Genomic DNA, 17,425 nt, shown 5'->3' with positions numbered 1-17,425 from the left:
CCAGCCACATCTTTAATTTTGCTACAGCAGGACCCCCCAGGAAGAGGAGAGAATCTTAGGGTAGAGCCTTAGATCCATTTATTATCCAGCAAACAGTAGGAGGACCAGAGGAGGGGCCCAGCCTGGACACCCTCCCATTATTGCCATGGATTCTAGTTTGCTTCCCCAACCTTGAGGGCCGAGAGGCGCTTGGCCTAGGGGGAGGGTGGACCCCACCCCCGACCGCTGGGATGGAACACAGTCCAGATGGCCCTGGCCCTAGCACCAACTCATGAACCCCTGCCCCAGGCCTGTCTACCTAGGGCCAGCAGGGCCCCTCTTGGAGCCAGGCCGACCAGACACTGGGCGGCTAGGTCCAGTTCCACACAGGCTGGACTCTGAGTTCTGGACCCCAGGCCGGCTGGACCCTGGGATCCCGATTCCAGGTGCCAGGTGGGGTGGACTTAAGTCCCAGACTCTGGGCTAAGCCAGGGGCCTTCAGGGCTGCAGCAGGTAGCTGCCTTCATGGCTGGGCTTCTGGGGCGGGGGTGCCTTCTCAGGACAGGGGCCAGGGCTGGAGTTGGGACTGGATTCGGAGAGGGAGTCGATGTTGGCAGAGCGTGAGTGGCAGGCCCAGCAGAGGATGACCCAGAGCAGCAGCAGCAAGAAACCGACGAGGCCGTTGCAGATGATGGCGATGAGGGCCCCCTGGGAGAGGGCTGCCCCCATGACGGGCGCACCCTCAGATGAGCACAGGCTGAGAAGCTGCCTCAACGGCAGGACCCATGCCGAAGCAGGGCGCTGGGACAGCCGGCCTTCCACACAGTCAGTGATCCCTGGGCAGTGGAGATGTCTGAGCCTGTGGGGGTACACAGCAGAGGCAAAGTATGGTGAGAAGGAAAGGGGAGGGTGAGGCGGAGGGGGAGAGGGTGGAGAAGACAGCCCCCTCCCAGACCTCCGGGCTCCCAACAGGTCTAAACACCCCACTGAGCCAGGACCTGGCTCTGGGCACCTGGATGGGGGTGTGGCCCCAGTGGGAAAGCCGGAGTGGGCATGACCTGGACCTGTCCACTGAACGTCCAGCCCTCAGAAGAACTGTAGGAGCGGGTGGGCTTGAGGAAGCCCAAGGCCTTGAAGGATGGGCACTGTGACCAGCTTTGGTGTGGCCTGGGCACCTCCCTGCTCTCAAGACTTCAGCCAGCCGGCCCAGGAGACCTCCAGAGGCGCCAGCTCACACAGAGGGAACTTTGTGGAGGCCTGGCAGCCGTGTGTGGGTCTGTGTACCCAAAACCGTGTACCTAGGTGCGCCTCTCGGAGAGGCTGTTTCGCCAGGTCAGGTGCGTGCGTCTCTGTGTCTGGCTCTTACTCTGTCCCTCGGTTCTTGCCTGGATGTGCGCCTCGGCCTCTGTATACCCAGCTCCGGTGTGTACCCATCTGTAGCTCTCTTTATACCTCTCTCCTGTGTCCCCATCTCTGAGTCCTGAGCGTCTCTCATGTCTCCTTTCTCTCCTAGTCTCTTTCTTTGTCTATCTCTGGATCGGTCTCTGTATGCCTAGGTCTCCTGTGGCTCTCGTCTCTCTTTCTCCCCGCTGCGTGTCCATCTGTCCCCGTGGACGTGTCTCTCTCCCCTCTCTGTGAGGTCTCTGTAGTTCTCAGAGCGTCTCTCGCGTGTCTGTCTTTGTGTCTGACTCTCTTTCTCCCCGGCTGTGTCTCTGAGTCTTAAGCCTCTTTATCTCGGTCTCTGGTTCTCAACCCCCATGCCCGTGGTGGGTGGGCCCCTCTTACCTGAGTTAAGCCCGGTGCGCGCCCGAGGGAGGATCCGAGCTAGCGGGATGCTGGGCGCCGAATGATGCTCGGGAGCCTGCGGGCGGGGGGCAGCGGGAGGCGGGCAGGGGTGACGTCCCCTCCCCCGACCCTCCCCCTCAGCAGCGCAGCCTCCGCCGGCCGCTCCCGCCGCGGCGCGACCGGGGCGGCCTCTGCCGCGGGCGGTCTGCGGCGAGCGGCCACCTCCTCCCCCTGGGGCGGCGCCTCCTCCGCGGCCGCGGCCGCTCGCCTGCTCGCACGGCGGCGCTCGGGCGGCGGCGGCGGTCTGGGCGCGGGGTTCGTCTAGGCTCGGCTGCGTTCGGCTGCGTTCGGCTGGGCTCGACTGGTCTCTCGGCTAGGTTCGGCCAGGCTCCGCCGGCCGCAAAAACAGCGAAGGAGCCCCGCCTCCTGGGAGGCCGCGGCCGGCGGCTTGCCGGAGGAGGAGCCATCCCTCGCCGCTGCCGCTATTTAATTGGCTGCCCGTGCCAGGCTCCCTTGCCATTGGTTGTGCCCTGGAGCAGACTGGCCCGCCCCTTGTGCGGGCGGGGGCGGGGTTGGGAAGCCGGCTGAAGGGGTTATTCAGTCCGGATCCCTCCCCCGGGGCAGGGGACAGGAGCGGGACCCGCCTATCTGCGGGGATTTCTTGCACCTACCTGACCGGGAAGATCTGCACACCCAAAAGCTGAGAAAGGCCAAAGCCTCTGTATCCCTCTACTTGAGGGGACCACCCCTTCATATCTGCGAGAGGTCTCTGACCCCTTCATCTGCAGGAAGGCACTGGGATACCACATCCGGGAGGAGACCGAACCTCCTGTTGTTGAAGTCCCCTGTACCCCGCACGTCCACTCTCACCTGAATGTGAACCCTGCATCCCCACTTCAGAGGGTCTGTGGTTGGTTCCACATTCCATGACCTCAGGAGGTGTGAGCAGCTCTGACAACATAAGTTGTTTTGACACATGTTGAATTCCCACCCAGTATTGGTCAGGCTTCGTACTCTGACCTTCTATGGGGGAGCCTAGGACAGAGGGGAATGGGGTATTTTCAGGGATGGCTTAGCTGTGGCTGGAATAGAATCAGGCATGACTATCCGTCCTAGAAGCTCCTGACTCCTCCATTTAGAAGCTCTTCTAACAGAAAGGTCTGCTTGGGCAGGAGCCATCAGGTAGGGCTTCCTACCCTACTTTATATGCCAGTGATTCCTCAGTGTTCTGAATGGACCCTTTTCTCATTCCACTAGACATGCTCTCCCATGGGTAAGCACAGCTCTATACCGTGAAGTCTTCTCAGTGCTCCCAAATCCAATGTTAACTTATCTCTGGACTTCTGGATGCAAATCCAAGTGCCAAGCAGAATCAGGGTGGTGTTGATTTCTGGTTCTGCCACTTAACTAACTTTGTGACCTTGGGCAAGTTACTCAACCTCTTTTAGCCTTGGCTTCCTCATGTGTAAAATAGTTTAGCCTCAGCTTCCTCATCTGTAATAGCTTCCTCTGAGGATGGTGTTTATACCAGACACATCTCAGCAAATGCCAAGTGACACAACCCCAGGGACCAGGGTAAGGGACCCCCTTCCCTCAATGACATCTCTATAAATCCAAGTCTTATCTTGAAAATGAGACAGGGAAGGATAAAACAACCTGAAAGGCTGAGTCATCCAAACCTACTGAGTTACTTAGACCTGTCTAAAATAAATTTTCAGACCCGACTGAATTTACCAGAGTGGATTAATTTTAGTTTCCCCTGCTCCTGTTACCCAGCAGGGTGGGGGCACTGTGAACAAGATCAAATCAGTTCTAGGAAAGAGAGAAGACTAATAATATTGCACATCTGAGTGTAATATGAGTGAATTTGTGACCCAGCTGCAGGAGTTTAGATTTTATCCAGAAGACAGTGGGGAGCCACTGAAGAAATTTTGAACAGAGGAGTAAATGTGATCATATTCAGAAATTAGAAGGATGATTTGGGCTGCTGGGTAGAAGGAGGGATTGAAGGCATTTGAGAGTGTAGGCAAAGGATTGAAATGACGTAGGGAAATAGGAATGGAGAGATCAAGAAAGCATTGAGAATACAATTCTCTAAGTTAAAATTGGCAGGACTTAGAGCCCTAAACCTATTGGATATGAGGAGTAAGAAGGAGGAAAAGTCTGGGATAACCCCCAGGCTGGTGATAGGGATGCATGTGTGCATGTTCAGATGCTTCAGCTGTGTCTGACTCTTTGAGACCTATGGACTGAAGTCCACCAGGCTCCTCAGTCCATGGGATTCTCCAGGCAAGAGTACTGGAGTGGGTTGACATATTCTCCTCCAGGGGATCTTCCCCACCCTGGGATGGAACCCAGGAAACCTGGGTTCCATATTCTTTACCGCTGAGCCGCCAGGGAAGCCCGGTGATAGTGGTACCATGATGCTATTTGCTAAGATAGAGAACACAGGAAAAGGAGTAAGTTTCAACAGGGGTTTGAGGTGGGGAGGTGATGAGTTCTGTTTCAGGTATGTTGAATTTCAGGTGCCAATTGGACATCCAATTGAGATGTTCACTAGATGGTTGGATAAACAGGTCTGAGGTGCAGGAGAGAGGTCCAGGTTGAAGATAACATTTTGTGAGTTTTAGCACAGGAGTAGCAGTCAAACCAAGAGAGTGAAAGAACTCATCCAGGAAAAATAGGAACTGGTTTAAACAAAAAGATACATTTATAATCAGATACCTGAAACCTAAAGACAAGGATGCCTCAAGAACAACTGAAACTAATAGGTACAAAAGCCATTAGCTTCTCTCTCCACTTTTCATCTCTCTTATTTTCTGCCTGTCTCCTTCATTTCCATCCCCTGCCTTCCCTGAGTATTGTCATCCCCACCCCAAGACTGACTTCCAATGCTCTTATGGTCCATGTGCTGAAAAACAAAACTTCAGACAACCCCAGAGCTTAAAATCGTACTGTCTAGGCATCCAAAAAGACACTGGCTTCATTTTCTTGGCTGCAGTTTGCATGTTACTCAGGAAGCACTTTGATTGGCTCAGCTTAGTTAGAGGCTTGGACCAATTAACTGGGGCCAAGGAATGGATGAGGAACAGATTGCTTAACATGGCCCTACCGTCATAACTGTATGGACTTTGGGATGAGTAGAGCAGAAGAAGAGAGATTCTGAAAAAGCAGAATGGCATTTGTTCACTATAGTTCATTGTTTGCACAGCACAAACACATTGTTTACCTATATGTATGGCTCCAGAAATGCCCTCACCTGTTTAATCCAACTATCCCACTGTATATATGCCAATAAATTAACTTCCTTTTCCGTGGAGGACAGCTCAATGACACATCCAGCTGCTGCTTCTGGAGGTTAAATCACAGGACCAATGTTCTTTGTACCCTTTAAACCACTCCTCCCCACCCACCCACATAAAAGCCTCCTGATAGTTAGAGATGGAAGAAATAGAGAGTAAAATGGAGTAGAAAGAAAGCATTGTATAGTGGCCACTAATTATATAGTGGCCATTATATAGTGGCCATAATAGAATGTATTTTGGCCATGAGTAACAATGAAAATGATGGGACTAGAAAATCTCTTGGCAGCTATTGGTTGACTCACTTCTTTGACTACAGAGTTCTTCCATCAGCCAATCTGGCTGCCCCAGGCTTTGCCCACAAAAATGAGATTCCTTATCCAGTGCTCTGAGACCACCATTGTGGAAGGGTTTCTCTATGGGACACTGAACTGATTAGCGCTACACTTTCTGGTGGTGTCTTAGGGATTTTTCTGGAATTGAGCAATCACATATCTCTGCATTTATAAGGATTGGGTATGGTTTTATTTTTCCTCCCAGATGATACTATTCTTTTACAACTATTCTTTTAAAATCAGCCATCTGTCAATTTCATCTGGGGTGGGGGTGGGGAGAATTTCGTTGGCTAATATCATATTTCATTGATCCAGAGGCACATTTTTTTCTGATTTAAACAACTCTAAAATCAGAATATATCTTACCATTAATGACATGTAACAGCCTCTATTTTTTATTTCAAGCCTCTATTTTTTTAGTGATTCATATTATTCATTTAGTAATTCAAATAACTTGCCTCTTATAATTGATGGAACATGCGATTTACTAAATATAGCAATTTTATCAGTCAGAGTTCTTTATCACAAATAATGGAATCCACTCTGAATAGTTGAAGCATAAAAGGGATTCGTTAAAAGATATTATTTAGGAGGAGCCAAGATGGCGGAGGAATAGGACGGGGAGACCACTTTCTCCCCTACAAATTCATCGAAAGAACAATTCAACGCAGAGCAAACTTCACAAAACAACTTCTGATCGCTAGCTGAGGACATCAGGCGCCCAGAAAAGCAGCCCATTGTCTTCGAAAGGAGGTAGGACAAAAGATAAAAAGAGAGACAAAAGAGCTAGGGACGGAGACCCATCCCGGGAAGGGAGTCTTAATAGAGGAAGTTTCCAAACACCAGGAAACCCTCGCACTGGCGGGTCTACGGAAAGAGTTTTTGAATCTCGGAGGGCAACCCAACTTAACTGGGAGGAAAAAAATAAATAAAACCCACAGATTGCGTGCCTAAAAGCAACTCCCAGCAGAAAAGTACCCCAGATGCCCGCATCCGCCACCAGCAAGTGGGGGCTGAACGGAGAGGAGCGGGCGGCATTGCTTAGGGTAAGGACCGGGTCTGAGTGCCCTGAGGGCAATTGGAGGGAGCTTTTGTGAGATACCAACTTAAACTGTGGGACAGCAAAAGAGAGAGAAAATTAACAGGCCCGAACACACTGCCGGCTGTTCGCAGAACAAAGGGTCTGAGTAAGTCCAGAGGAGCTAGCCGGCTGCAGACCGGCCCAGCCCCGCTGGAGGCAGGAGGCAGGGGGGAGGGGAAAGGGGCAAACTCGGCCCCAAAGACGGCATCCCCTACCACACTGCAAACAGGCCTCCAGTTTCTAACCAAAGACTTCCTGAGATTCTGGATGGTCGACATCCGCCGGGAGGGTCACGGCTAGACACAGGGCGCATGCACCCGACTGGCGGGCGGGAACTGGGGCTGGGGCCGTGGAGGGAAGAAGGCGCACTGCACCCAGGGAGAGTGCGCCCGTCAAGCTCCTAGCGGCCTGAGCTGCTCGGGTCGGGGAAGGCACAAAACGCAGGCGCAACCGAGTCCAGGCTTTTGTGGAACACCCGAGGGCTGGAACCGGGCGCAATGCAGGGCACGCTCCATATAGAGCAGCCAGGAGCTTGAGCAGCGTAGACGGGGAAAACAGCACCCCCGCCTCCCAGCAGCACCACGGAACTAGCGAACCTGAACAAGAGACCACCTCTGCCCGCCTGTGTCAGGTGGAAATTAGGCACTGAAGAGACCGGCAAACAGAAGCCAAATAAACAAAGGGAACCGCTTCAGAAAGGACAGGTGCAACAGATTAAAATCCCTGCAGGTAACACCGACTACACCGGAAGGGGCCTGTAGATATCGAGAAGTATAAGCTGGAACGAGGAGCTATCTGAAACTGAACGGAACCCACACTGACCGCAACAGCCCCAGAGAAATTCCTAGATATATTTTTACCTTTTTTTTTAATTAAAAAAATTTTTTTCTTTTCTTTTCTTTTTTCTTTGTTTTATTTTCTTTTAAAATTCCCTATTACTCCCCCATTACTCCTTAACTTTCATTTTCATATATTTTTACGATTTTTTTAATTAGGAAAAAAATTTTTTTCTTGTTTTTTCTTTCTTTTCTTTTTTTTTCTCTTATTTTCTTTTAAAGTCCTCTATTACTCCTCTACTACTCCTTAATTTTCATTTTCATTTCACTATAACCTTGCAAAAAAAAAAAGAAGCCCTATTTTTAAACCAAACTTCATATATATTTCTAAAAGTTTTGTGTTTTTGTTTTTAATATTGTATTTTTAAGAGTCTAACCTCTACTCTAGATTTTTAATCTTTGTTTTTCAGCATGTGATATAAATTTTGGACATTTAAGAATCCAATATTCAGTTCCCAGTTTTACTTAGGAGTGTGTTGATTACTCTATCCCACTTTTGACTCTCCGTTTTCTACCTCAGAACACCTCTATTTCCTCCCTCCCCCTTCTCTTCCCAATCCAATTCTGTGAATCTTTGTGGGTGTCTGGGCTATGGAGAACACTTTGGGAACAGACAACTGCGTAGATCTGTCTCTCTCCTCTTAAGTCCCCCTTTTCTCCTCCTGCTCATCTCTATCTCCCTCCTCCCTCTCCTCTTTTTCATATAACTCTATGAACCTCTCTGGGTGTCCCTCACGGCAGAGAATCTTTTCACCATTAACCTAGAAGTTTTATTATCAGTGCTGTATAGTTGGAGAAGTCTTGAGACTACTGGAAGAATAAAACTGAAATCCAGAGGCAGGAGACTTAAGCCCAAAACCTGAGAACACCAGAAAACTCCTGACTACATGGAACATTAAGTAATAAGAGACCATCCAAAAGCCTCCATACCTACACTGAAACCATCCACCACCCAAGAGCCAGTAAGTTTCAGAGCAAGACGTACCACGCAAATTCTCCAGCAACGCAGGAACATAGCCTTGAGCGTCAACTTACAGGCTGCCCAAAGTCACACCTAACACATAGACCCATCTCAAAACTCATTACTGGGCACTCCATTGCACTCCAGAGAGAAGAAATCCAGTTCCACGCACCAGAACACCGACGCAAGCTTCCCTAACCAGGAAACCTTGACAAGCCAATCGTCCAAACCCACCCACTGGGAGAAACCTCCACAATAAAAAGGAACCACAGACCTCCAGAATACAGAAAGCCCACTCCAGACACAGCGATCTAAACAAGATGAAAAGGCAGAGAAATACCCAACAGGTAAAGGAACATGAAAAATGCCCACCAAGTCAAACAAAAGAGGAGGAGATAGGTAATCTACCTGAAAAAGGATTTAGAATAATGATAATAAAAATGATCCAAAATCTTGAAAACAAAATGGAGTTACAGATAAATAGCCTGGAGACAAAGATTGAGAAGATGCAAGAAATGTTTAATAAAGACCTAGAAGAAATAAAAAGGAGTCAATTAAAAATGAATAATGCAATAAATGAGATCAAAAACACTCTGGAGGGAACCAAGAGTAGAGTAACCAAGACAGAAGATAGGATAAGTGAGGTAGAAGATAAAATGGTGGAAATAAATGAAGCAGAGAGGAAAAGAGAAAAAAGAATCAAAAGAAATGAGGACAACCTCAGGGACCACTGGGACAATGTGAAATGCCCCAACATTCGAATCATAGGGGTCCCAGAAGAAGAAGACAAAAAGAAAGGCCATGAGAAAATACTCGAGGAGATAATAGCTGAAAAGTTCCCTAAAATGGGGAAGGAAATAGCCACCCAAGTCCAAGAAGCCCAGAGAGTCCCAAACAGGATAAACCCAAGGCAAAACACCCCAAGACACATATTAATCAAATTAACAAAGATCAAACACAAAAAACAAATATTAAAAGCAGCAAGGGAGAAACAACAAATAACACACAAAGGGATTCCCATAAGGATAACAGCTGATCTATCAATAGAAACCCTCCAGGCCAGAAGGGAATGGCAGGACATACTTAAAGTAATGAAAGAGAATAACCTACAACCCAGATTACTGTACCCAGCAAGGATCTCATTCAGATATGAAGGAGAATTCAAAAGCTTTACAGACAAGCAAAAGCTGAGAGAATTCAGCACCACCAAACCAGCTTTTCAACAAATGCTAAAGGATCTTCTCTAGACAGCAAACACAGAAAGGGTGTGTAAACTTGAACCCAAAACAACAAAGTAAATGGCAACGGGACCATACCTATCAATAATTACCTTAAATGTAAATGGGTTGAATGCCCCAACCAAAAGACAAAGACTGGCTGAATGGATACAAAAACAAGACCCCTATATATGCTGTCTACAAGAGACCCACCTCAAAACAAGAGACACATACAGACTAAAAGTGAAGGTCTGGAAAAAAATATTTCACACAAACGGAGAACAAAAGAAAGCAGGAGTCGCAATACTCATATCAGATAAAATAGACTTTAAAATGAAGGCTGTGAAAAGAGACAAAGAAGGGCACTACATAATGATCAAAGGATCAATCCAAGAAGAAGATATAACAATTATAAATATATATGCACCCAACATAGGAGCACCGCAATATGTAAGGCAAACACTAACGAGTATGAAAGAGGAAATTAATAGTAACACAATAATAGTGGAAGACTTTAATACCCCACTCACAACTATGGATAGATCAACTAAACAGAAAATTAACAAGAAAATACAAACTTTAAAGGACACAATGGACCAGCTAGACCTAATTGATATCTATGGGACATTTCACCCCAAAACAATCAACTTCACCTTTTTCTCAAGTGCACATGGAACCTTCTCCAGAATAGATTACACCCTGGGCCATAAATCTAGTCTTGGTAAATTCAAAAAAATTGAAATCATTCCAGTCATCTTTTCTGACCACAGTGCACTAAGATTAGATCTCAATTACAGGAAAAAAAATTGTTAAAAATTAAAACATATGGAGGCTAAATAACACGCTTCTGAATAACCAACAAATCATAGAAGAAATCAAAAAAGAAATCAAAATATGCATAGAAATGAATGAAAATGAAAACACAACAACCCAAAACCTATGGGACACTGTAAAAGCAGTGCTAAGGGGAAGGTTCATAGTATTACAGGCTTACCTCAAGAAACAAGAAAAAAGTCAAATAAATAACCTAACTCTACACCTAAAGCAACTAGAGAAGGAAGAACCCCAGAGTTAGTAGAAGGAAAGAAATCTTAAAAATTAGGGCAGAAATAAATGCAAAAGAGACCATAGCAAAAATCAACAAAGCTAAAAGCTGGTTTTTTGAAAAGATAAACAAAATAGACAAACCATTAGCCAGACTCATTAAGAAACAAAGGGAGAAGAACCAAATCAACAAAATTAGAAATGAAAATGGAGAGATCACAACAGACAACACTGAAATACAAAGGATCATAAGAGACTACTACCAGCAGCTCTATGCCAATAAAACGGACAACTTGGAAGAAGTGGACAAATTCTTAGAAAAGTATAACTTTCCAAAACTGAACCAGGAAGAAATAGAAGATCTTAACAGACCCATCACAAGCAAGGAAATCGAAACTGTAATCAGAAATCTTCCAGCAAACAAAAGCCCAGGACCAGACGGCTTCACAGCTGAATTCTACCAAAAATTTAGAGAAGAGCTAACACCTATCTTACTCAAACTCTTCCAGAAAAATTGCAGAAGAAGGTAAACTTCCAAACTCATTCTATGAGGCCACCATCACCCTAATTCCAAAACCAGACAAAGATGCCACAAAAAAAGAAAACTACAGGCCAATATCACTGATGAACATAGATGCAAAAATCCTTAACAAAATTCTAGCAAACAGAATCCAACAACATATTAAAAAAATCATACACCATGACCAAGTGGGCTATATCCCAGGAATTCAAGGATTCTTTAATATCTGCAAATCAATCAATGTAATACACCACATTAACAAATTGAAAGATAAAAACCATATGATTATCTCAATAGATGCAGAGAAAGCCTTTGACAAAATTCAGCATCCATTTATGATTAAAACTCTCCAGAAAGCAGGAATAGAAGGAACATACCTCAACATAATAAAAGCTATATATGACAAACCCACAGCAAGCATCACCCTCAATGGTGAAAAATTGAAAGCATTTCCCCTAAACTCAGGAACAAGACAAGGGTGCCCACTCTCACCACTACTATTCAACATAGTTTTGGAAGTTTTGGCCACAGCAATCAGAGCAGAAAAAGAAGTAAAAGGAATCCAGATAGGAAAAGAAGAAGTGAAACTCTCGCTGTTTGCAGATGACATGATCCTCTACATAGAAAACCCTAAAGACTCTACCAGAAAATTACTAGAGCTAATCAATGAATATAGTAAAGTTGCAGGATATAAAATTAACACACAGAAATCCCTTGCATTCCTATACACTAACAATGAGAAAACAGAAAGAGAAATTAAGGAAACAATATCATTCACCATTGCAACAAAAAGAATAAAATACTTAGGAGTATATCTACCTAAAGAAACAAAAGACCTATACATAGAAAACTATAAAACACTGATGAAAGAAATCAAAGAGGACACAAACAGATGGAGAAACATACCGTGTTCATGGATTGGAAGAATCAATATTGTCAAAATGGCTATTCTACACAAAGCAATCTATAGATTCAATGCAATCCCTATCAAGCTACCAATGGTATTTTTCACAGAACTAGAACAAATAATTTCTCAGTTTGTATGGAAATACAAAAAACCTCGAATAGCCAAAGTACTATTGAGAAAGAAGAATGGAACTGGAGGAATCAACCTGCCTGACTTCAGACTATACTACAAAGCCACAGTCATCAAGACAGTATGGTACTGGCACAAAGACAGAAATATAGATCAATGGAACAGAATAGAAAGCCCAGAGATAAATCCACAAACCTATGGACACCTTATCTTCGACAAAGGAGGCAAGGATATACAATGGAAAAAAGACAACCTCTTTAACAGGTGGTGCTGGGAAAACTGGTCAACCACTTGTAAAAGAATGAAACTAGAACACTTTCTAACACCATACACAAAAGTAAACTCAAAACGGATTAAAGATCTAAATGTAAGACCAGAAACTATAAAACTCCTAGAGGAGAACATAGGCCAAACACTCTCCGACATAAATCACAGCAGGATCCTCTATGACCCACCTCCCAGAATATTGGAAATAAAAGCAAAAATAAACAAATGGGACCTAATGAAACTTAAAAGCTTTTGCACAACAAAGGAAACTATAAGCAAGGTGAAAAGACAGCCCTCAGATTGGGAGAAAATAATAGCAAATGAAGCAACAGACAAAGGATTAATCTCAAAAATATACAAGCAACTCCTGCAGCTCAATTCCAGAAAAATAAATGACCCAATCAAAAAATGGGCCAAAGAACTAAACAGACATTTCTCCAAAGAAGACATACAGATGGCTAACAAACACATGAAAAGATGCTCAACATCACTCATCATCAGAGAAATGCAAATCAAAACCACAATGAGGTACCATTACACGCCAGTCAGGATGGCTGCTATCCAAAAGTCTACAAGCAATAAATGCTGGAGAGGGTGTGGAGAAAGGGGAACCCTCTTACACTGTTGGTGGGAATGCAAACTAGTACAGCCACTATGGAGAACACTGTGGAGATTTCTTTAAAAACTGGAAATAGAACTGGCGATATGACCCAGCAATCCCACTCCTGGGCATACACACCAAGGAAACCAGATCTGAAAGAGACACATGCACCCCAATGTTCATCGCAGCACTGCTTATAATAGCCAGGACATGGAAGCAACCTAGATGTCTATCAGCAGACGAATGGATAAGGAAGCTGTGGTACATATACACCATGGAATATTACTCAGCCGTTAAAAAGAATTCATTTGAATCAGTTCTAATGAGATGGATGAAACTGGAGCCCATTATACAGAGTGAAGTAAGCCAGAAAGATAAAGAACATTACAGCATACTAACACATATATATGGAATTTAGAAAGATGGTAATGATAACCCTATATGCAAAACAGAAAAAGAGACACAGATGTACAGAACAGACTTTTGGACTCTGTGGGAGAAGGCGAGGGTGGGATGTTTCGAGAGAACAGCATCGAAACATGTATATTATCTAGTGAAACAGATCACCAGCCCAGGTGGGATGCATGAGACAAGTGCTCGGGCCTGGTGCACTGGGAAGACTCAGAGGGATTGGGTAGAGAGGGAGGTGGGAGGGGGGATCAGGATGGGAAATACATGTAAATCCATGGCTGATTCATGTCAATGTATGGCAAAACCCACTACAATATTGTAAAGTAATTAACCTCCAACTAATAAAAATAAATGAAAAAAAAATAATAAAGTCACATTACTATTGGGAAAAAAAAAAAGATATTATTTAGCTCAGCATTGTTAGGAGGGTTAGGGGAATGGACTTGAGGATGTTTCTAGTAATAACACCCAAACCACACCATACAACCTGATGAGGAAATGGCAGTCATTACCACTCCAAATACTAAGCCCTAAGGCACTTCGGTGGTAAGAATTCAGTATTTTTTTATTTTAATTTTTATTTTTAATTAGAGGATAATTACAATATTGTGATGGTTTCTGCTGTATGTTGATGTGAATCAAGAACTCAGTATTGTAACCACTAGGAAGCCACTGCTGTTGCCACTACCACTCCCAAAAGCTAGACACTTGTGTTATAGGAAATTGAAGTCCTATGTCCAACCTGCCTCCTTTCATATCGGTCAGAATTCGTTAGATAACACAGTACTTACAAACAACCCCCAGATCTTACTGGCTTAAAACAGCAAAGATATATTTCTTATTCAGTTACAGTTCCATTATGGGTGAAAGGGAGAGGAAGAGTCTTCTCACTGTAGTCACTGAGGGATCTAAGCTATTGGAAGCTCCACCAGCTTACAATGCCACCTTCTTCTTCTTTAAATAATTTTTTAAAGTATTTATTTGGTTGCACTGGATCTTAGTTGAGGCACACAGGGTCTTTTAGTAGTGGCATGTGACCTCTTCATTGCAGCATGTGGAATCAAGTTCTCTGACCAGGGATTGAACCTGAGCCCTCTGCATTGGGAGTACAGAGTCTTAGCCACTGGACCACCAGGGAAGTCCTGATGCTACCTTCTTGATATGAACCTTCAGAGTTGGCTGTGGCAGAAGAGAGTGAGGTTGGAAAGCATATACTGGCTTCTGCTCACACTGCATTGATCAAAACAAATCTCATGACCACAAGTACAGTCCTCCTGGTGCTTAGAAGGAGAGGAGAACCAGAAATACTGCTGAACTTTAGTGATATTTACCTCGCTCAGATTGCTCACTTCCAATCAAAGATTCATGTGGGGGAAGTAGCATGCCTGTAGACAAAATGCAAGGAGTGCCTGGAATTTTAGTTCTGACTTCTGTATTGAGGAAGCTGGGTTTTTTTTGTTTTTTTTTCTCATTTATTTTTATTAGTTGGAGGCTAATTACTTTACAATATTGTAGTGGTTTTTGCCATACATTGACATGAATTAGCCATGGATTTACATGTGTTCCCCATCCTGATCCCCCCTCCCACCCCCCTCCCCACCCCATCCCTCTGGGTCTTCCCGGTGCACCAGCCCTGAGCACTTGTCTCATGCATCCAACCTGGACTGGTGATCTGTTTCACACTTGATAATATACATGTTTCGATGCTATTCTCTCAGATCATCCCACCCTCGCCTTCTCCCACAGAGTCCAAAAGTCTGTTCTATACATCTGTGTCTCTTTTTCTGTCTCGCATATAGGGTTATCGTTAGCATCTTTCTAAATTCTATATATATGCATTAGTATACTGTATTGGTGTTTATCTTTCTGGCTTACTTCACTCTATATAATGGGCTCCAGTTTCATCCATCTCATTAGAACTGATTCAAATGTATTCTTTTTAATGGCTGAGTAATATTCCATTGTGTATGTACCACAGCTTCCTTATCGATTCATCTGCTGATGGGCATCTAGGTTGCTTCCATGTCCTGGCTATTATAAGCAGTGCTGCGATGAACATTGGGGTGCACGTGTCTCTTTCAGATCTGGTTTCCTCGGTGAGTATGCCCAGGAGTGGGATTGCTGGCTCATATGGCAGTTCTATTTCCAGTTTTTTAAGAAATCTCCACCCTGTTCTCCATAGCGGCTGTACTAGTTTGCACTCCCACCAACAGTGTAAGAGGGTTCCCCTTTCTCCACACCCTCTCCGGAAGCTGGGTTTTTAAACGAGAATTTTGCCCAGCTAGAAACACTATTGAAAAGTTGAAAACATCCATGAATACAACAAGACTTCCACTTCCATAATCAATGCTAGAATTTTGTAGAACCACACTCTCTGAATCTTCAGGTCTGCCAAGAAGACAGAAGGTTTGTGCCAGCTCTTGGAGCAGTTTCTCCTTTTTAGTGCTATGTCTGGGAGCACTTTCAGTCCCTCTGATGTGGTTTCTGGCTTCCTGGGACATCACAGGCAGGAGTGACAAGGCTGGAAACCTTTCTTCAACCTGTCCTTGAATGATGCCCTTGCCTTTGCTGCATCCAATTCAAGTCACTTTATGGTGAGAGGCATCACCATGTTTGCCTGGCAGGGTGGTGGTGGTGTTGTTTACTCACTAAGTCGTGTTCAACTCTGCGGCCCCATAAACTGTAGCCCTCCAGGCTCCTCTGTCCATGGGGTTTCCCAGGCAAGAACACTGGAGTGGGTTGCCATTTCTTTCTCCAGGGGATCTTCCCGACCTAGGGATTGAACCTGGGTCTCCTGCATTGATAGGTGGATATTTTTTTTTTTTTTACTGCTGAGTCACCAGGGGACCCACACCTGGCAGGATGGAGATATCTAAAATGGTGGTCTGAAAGCAGTGAGAGGACAACAGAGCAAGTTTTAACTTATTTAACTCAGAAATGGAAATGTGTCAGTCTTGACCTCAGACTGCTAGGAGCTAGATCATTTATGCACCTTGCAGGACTGCAGAAGCTAAGTTATTGGCTCTTCTCTGATATTGATATCCTGGACCTGAGAGGCCCAGGTCCCAGCAGTCAAGAAGGAGGTACATTGCAAGAGCCAGAGGAATTGAACAAGCCCTGCTTGTTGTCCCCACCCTACCTTCTCTCCCTCCTTTCTTCTCTCCAGACAAGCATCTTACACTTCCTCAGTCACCACCATAATAATAATAATAATAATAATAATAATAATAATAACAAACCCAGCTTCTGATAATGCTCAAGTTGACAGTTTAAATCCAGGTACCTAACAGAATGTTGGTTCATCTCTTTCAGTTCCAGTTCAGGTTTATGCTTCTCAGTTCAAACTCCAAAATTCCTAAGGACTTGCTCTCATCAGCCTGGCTTTGGTCAGGTGCCATTCCTTGCACCAATTACAGAGCCCTATACCAAGGTCACAGATGTGGAGCCCTGCACCAAGGTCATCCCTGAAACTGACTGAACCCCATAGCAACCGTTGCCATGAGCACCCCCACCCCCGATCTAAACAGGCCAGCCCCCTGACTCCGTATTAGATAAAAATGCCCACCCTATTACCCACCCTATAACACCCTATTGTTATTGTTGTTCAGTCACTAAGTCATGTCCAAATCTGCAGCCTCATATACTGCAGGACTCCGGGCTCCTCTGTCCTCCACTATCTCCTGGAGTTTGCGCAAATTCATGTCTTTGAGATCGTGATGCTATTTAACCATCTCATCCTCTGCTGCCCTCTTCTCCTTTTGCTTTCAGTCTTTTTCCACATCAGGGTCTTTTCCAATGAGCCAGCTCTTCACATTAGGTGGCCAAGTTATTGGAGATTCAGCTTCAGTATCAGCCCTTTCAATGAATATTTAGGGTTGATTTCCTTCAGGATTGACTGGTTTGATCTCCTTGCAGTCCAAGGGCATCTCAAGAGTCTTCTCCAGCACCTCAATTTGAAAGCATCAATTCTTCAGCACTCAGCCTTCTTTATGGTCCAATTCTCACATCCAAATATAACTACTGGAAAAACCATAACTTGGACTATACAGA

The 17,425-nt window shown here is 45.0% G+C and overlaps 1 protein-coding gene and 1 non-coding gene across 2 annotated transcripts; both read right to left on the bottom strand.

The window, feature by feature from the left end:
- Positions 1–61: 61 nt before the first annotated feature.
- Positions 62–2,166, bottom strand: ENHO (energy homeostasis associated). The gene is made up of 2 exons (XM_043870527.1): positions 1,765–2,166; positions 62–838 (listed from the first exon to the last, which is right to left on the bottom strand). Exon 2 carries the CDS (start codon positions 706–708, stop codon positions 478–480), a length of 231 nt encoding a protein of 76 aa, XP_043726462.1. The 5' UTR covers positions 709–838; positions 1,765–2,166; the 3' UTR covers positions 62–477.
- A 12,274-nt stretch (positions 2,167–14,440) lies between these two features.
- On the bottom strand, positions 14,441–14,513 carry TRNAG-CCC. Its single transcript has one exon. It is a non-coding gene; the product is annotated as a tRNA-Gly (tRNA).
- Between the last annotated feature and the right edge of the window lie 2,912 nt (positions 14,514–17,425).

Source organism: Cervus elaphus, chromosome 16, assembly GCF_910594005.1.
Source record: "Cervus elaphus chromosome 16, mCerEla1.1, whole genome shotgun sequence".
NCBI classification, from domain to species: domain Eukaryota; kingdom Metazoa; phylum Chordata; class Mammalia; order Artiodactyla; family Cervidae; genus Cervus; species Cervus elaphus.
Note: the sequence above shows the minus strand (reverse complement) of the source record. Positions and strands in the feature narration are given on the sequence as shown.

Coding starts and splice junctions, on each gene's coding strand:
- ENHO (XM_043870527.1), bottom strand. CDS start 708: ATGGGGGCAGCCCTCTCCCAGGGGGCCCTCATCGCCATCATCTGCAAC.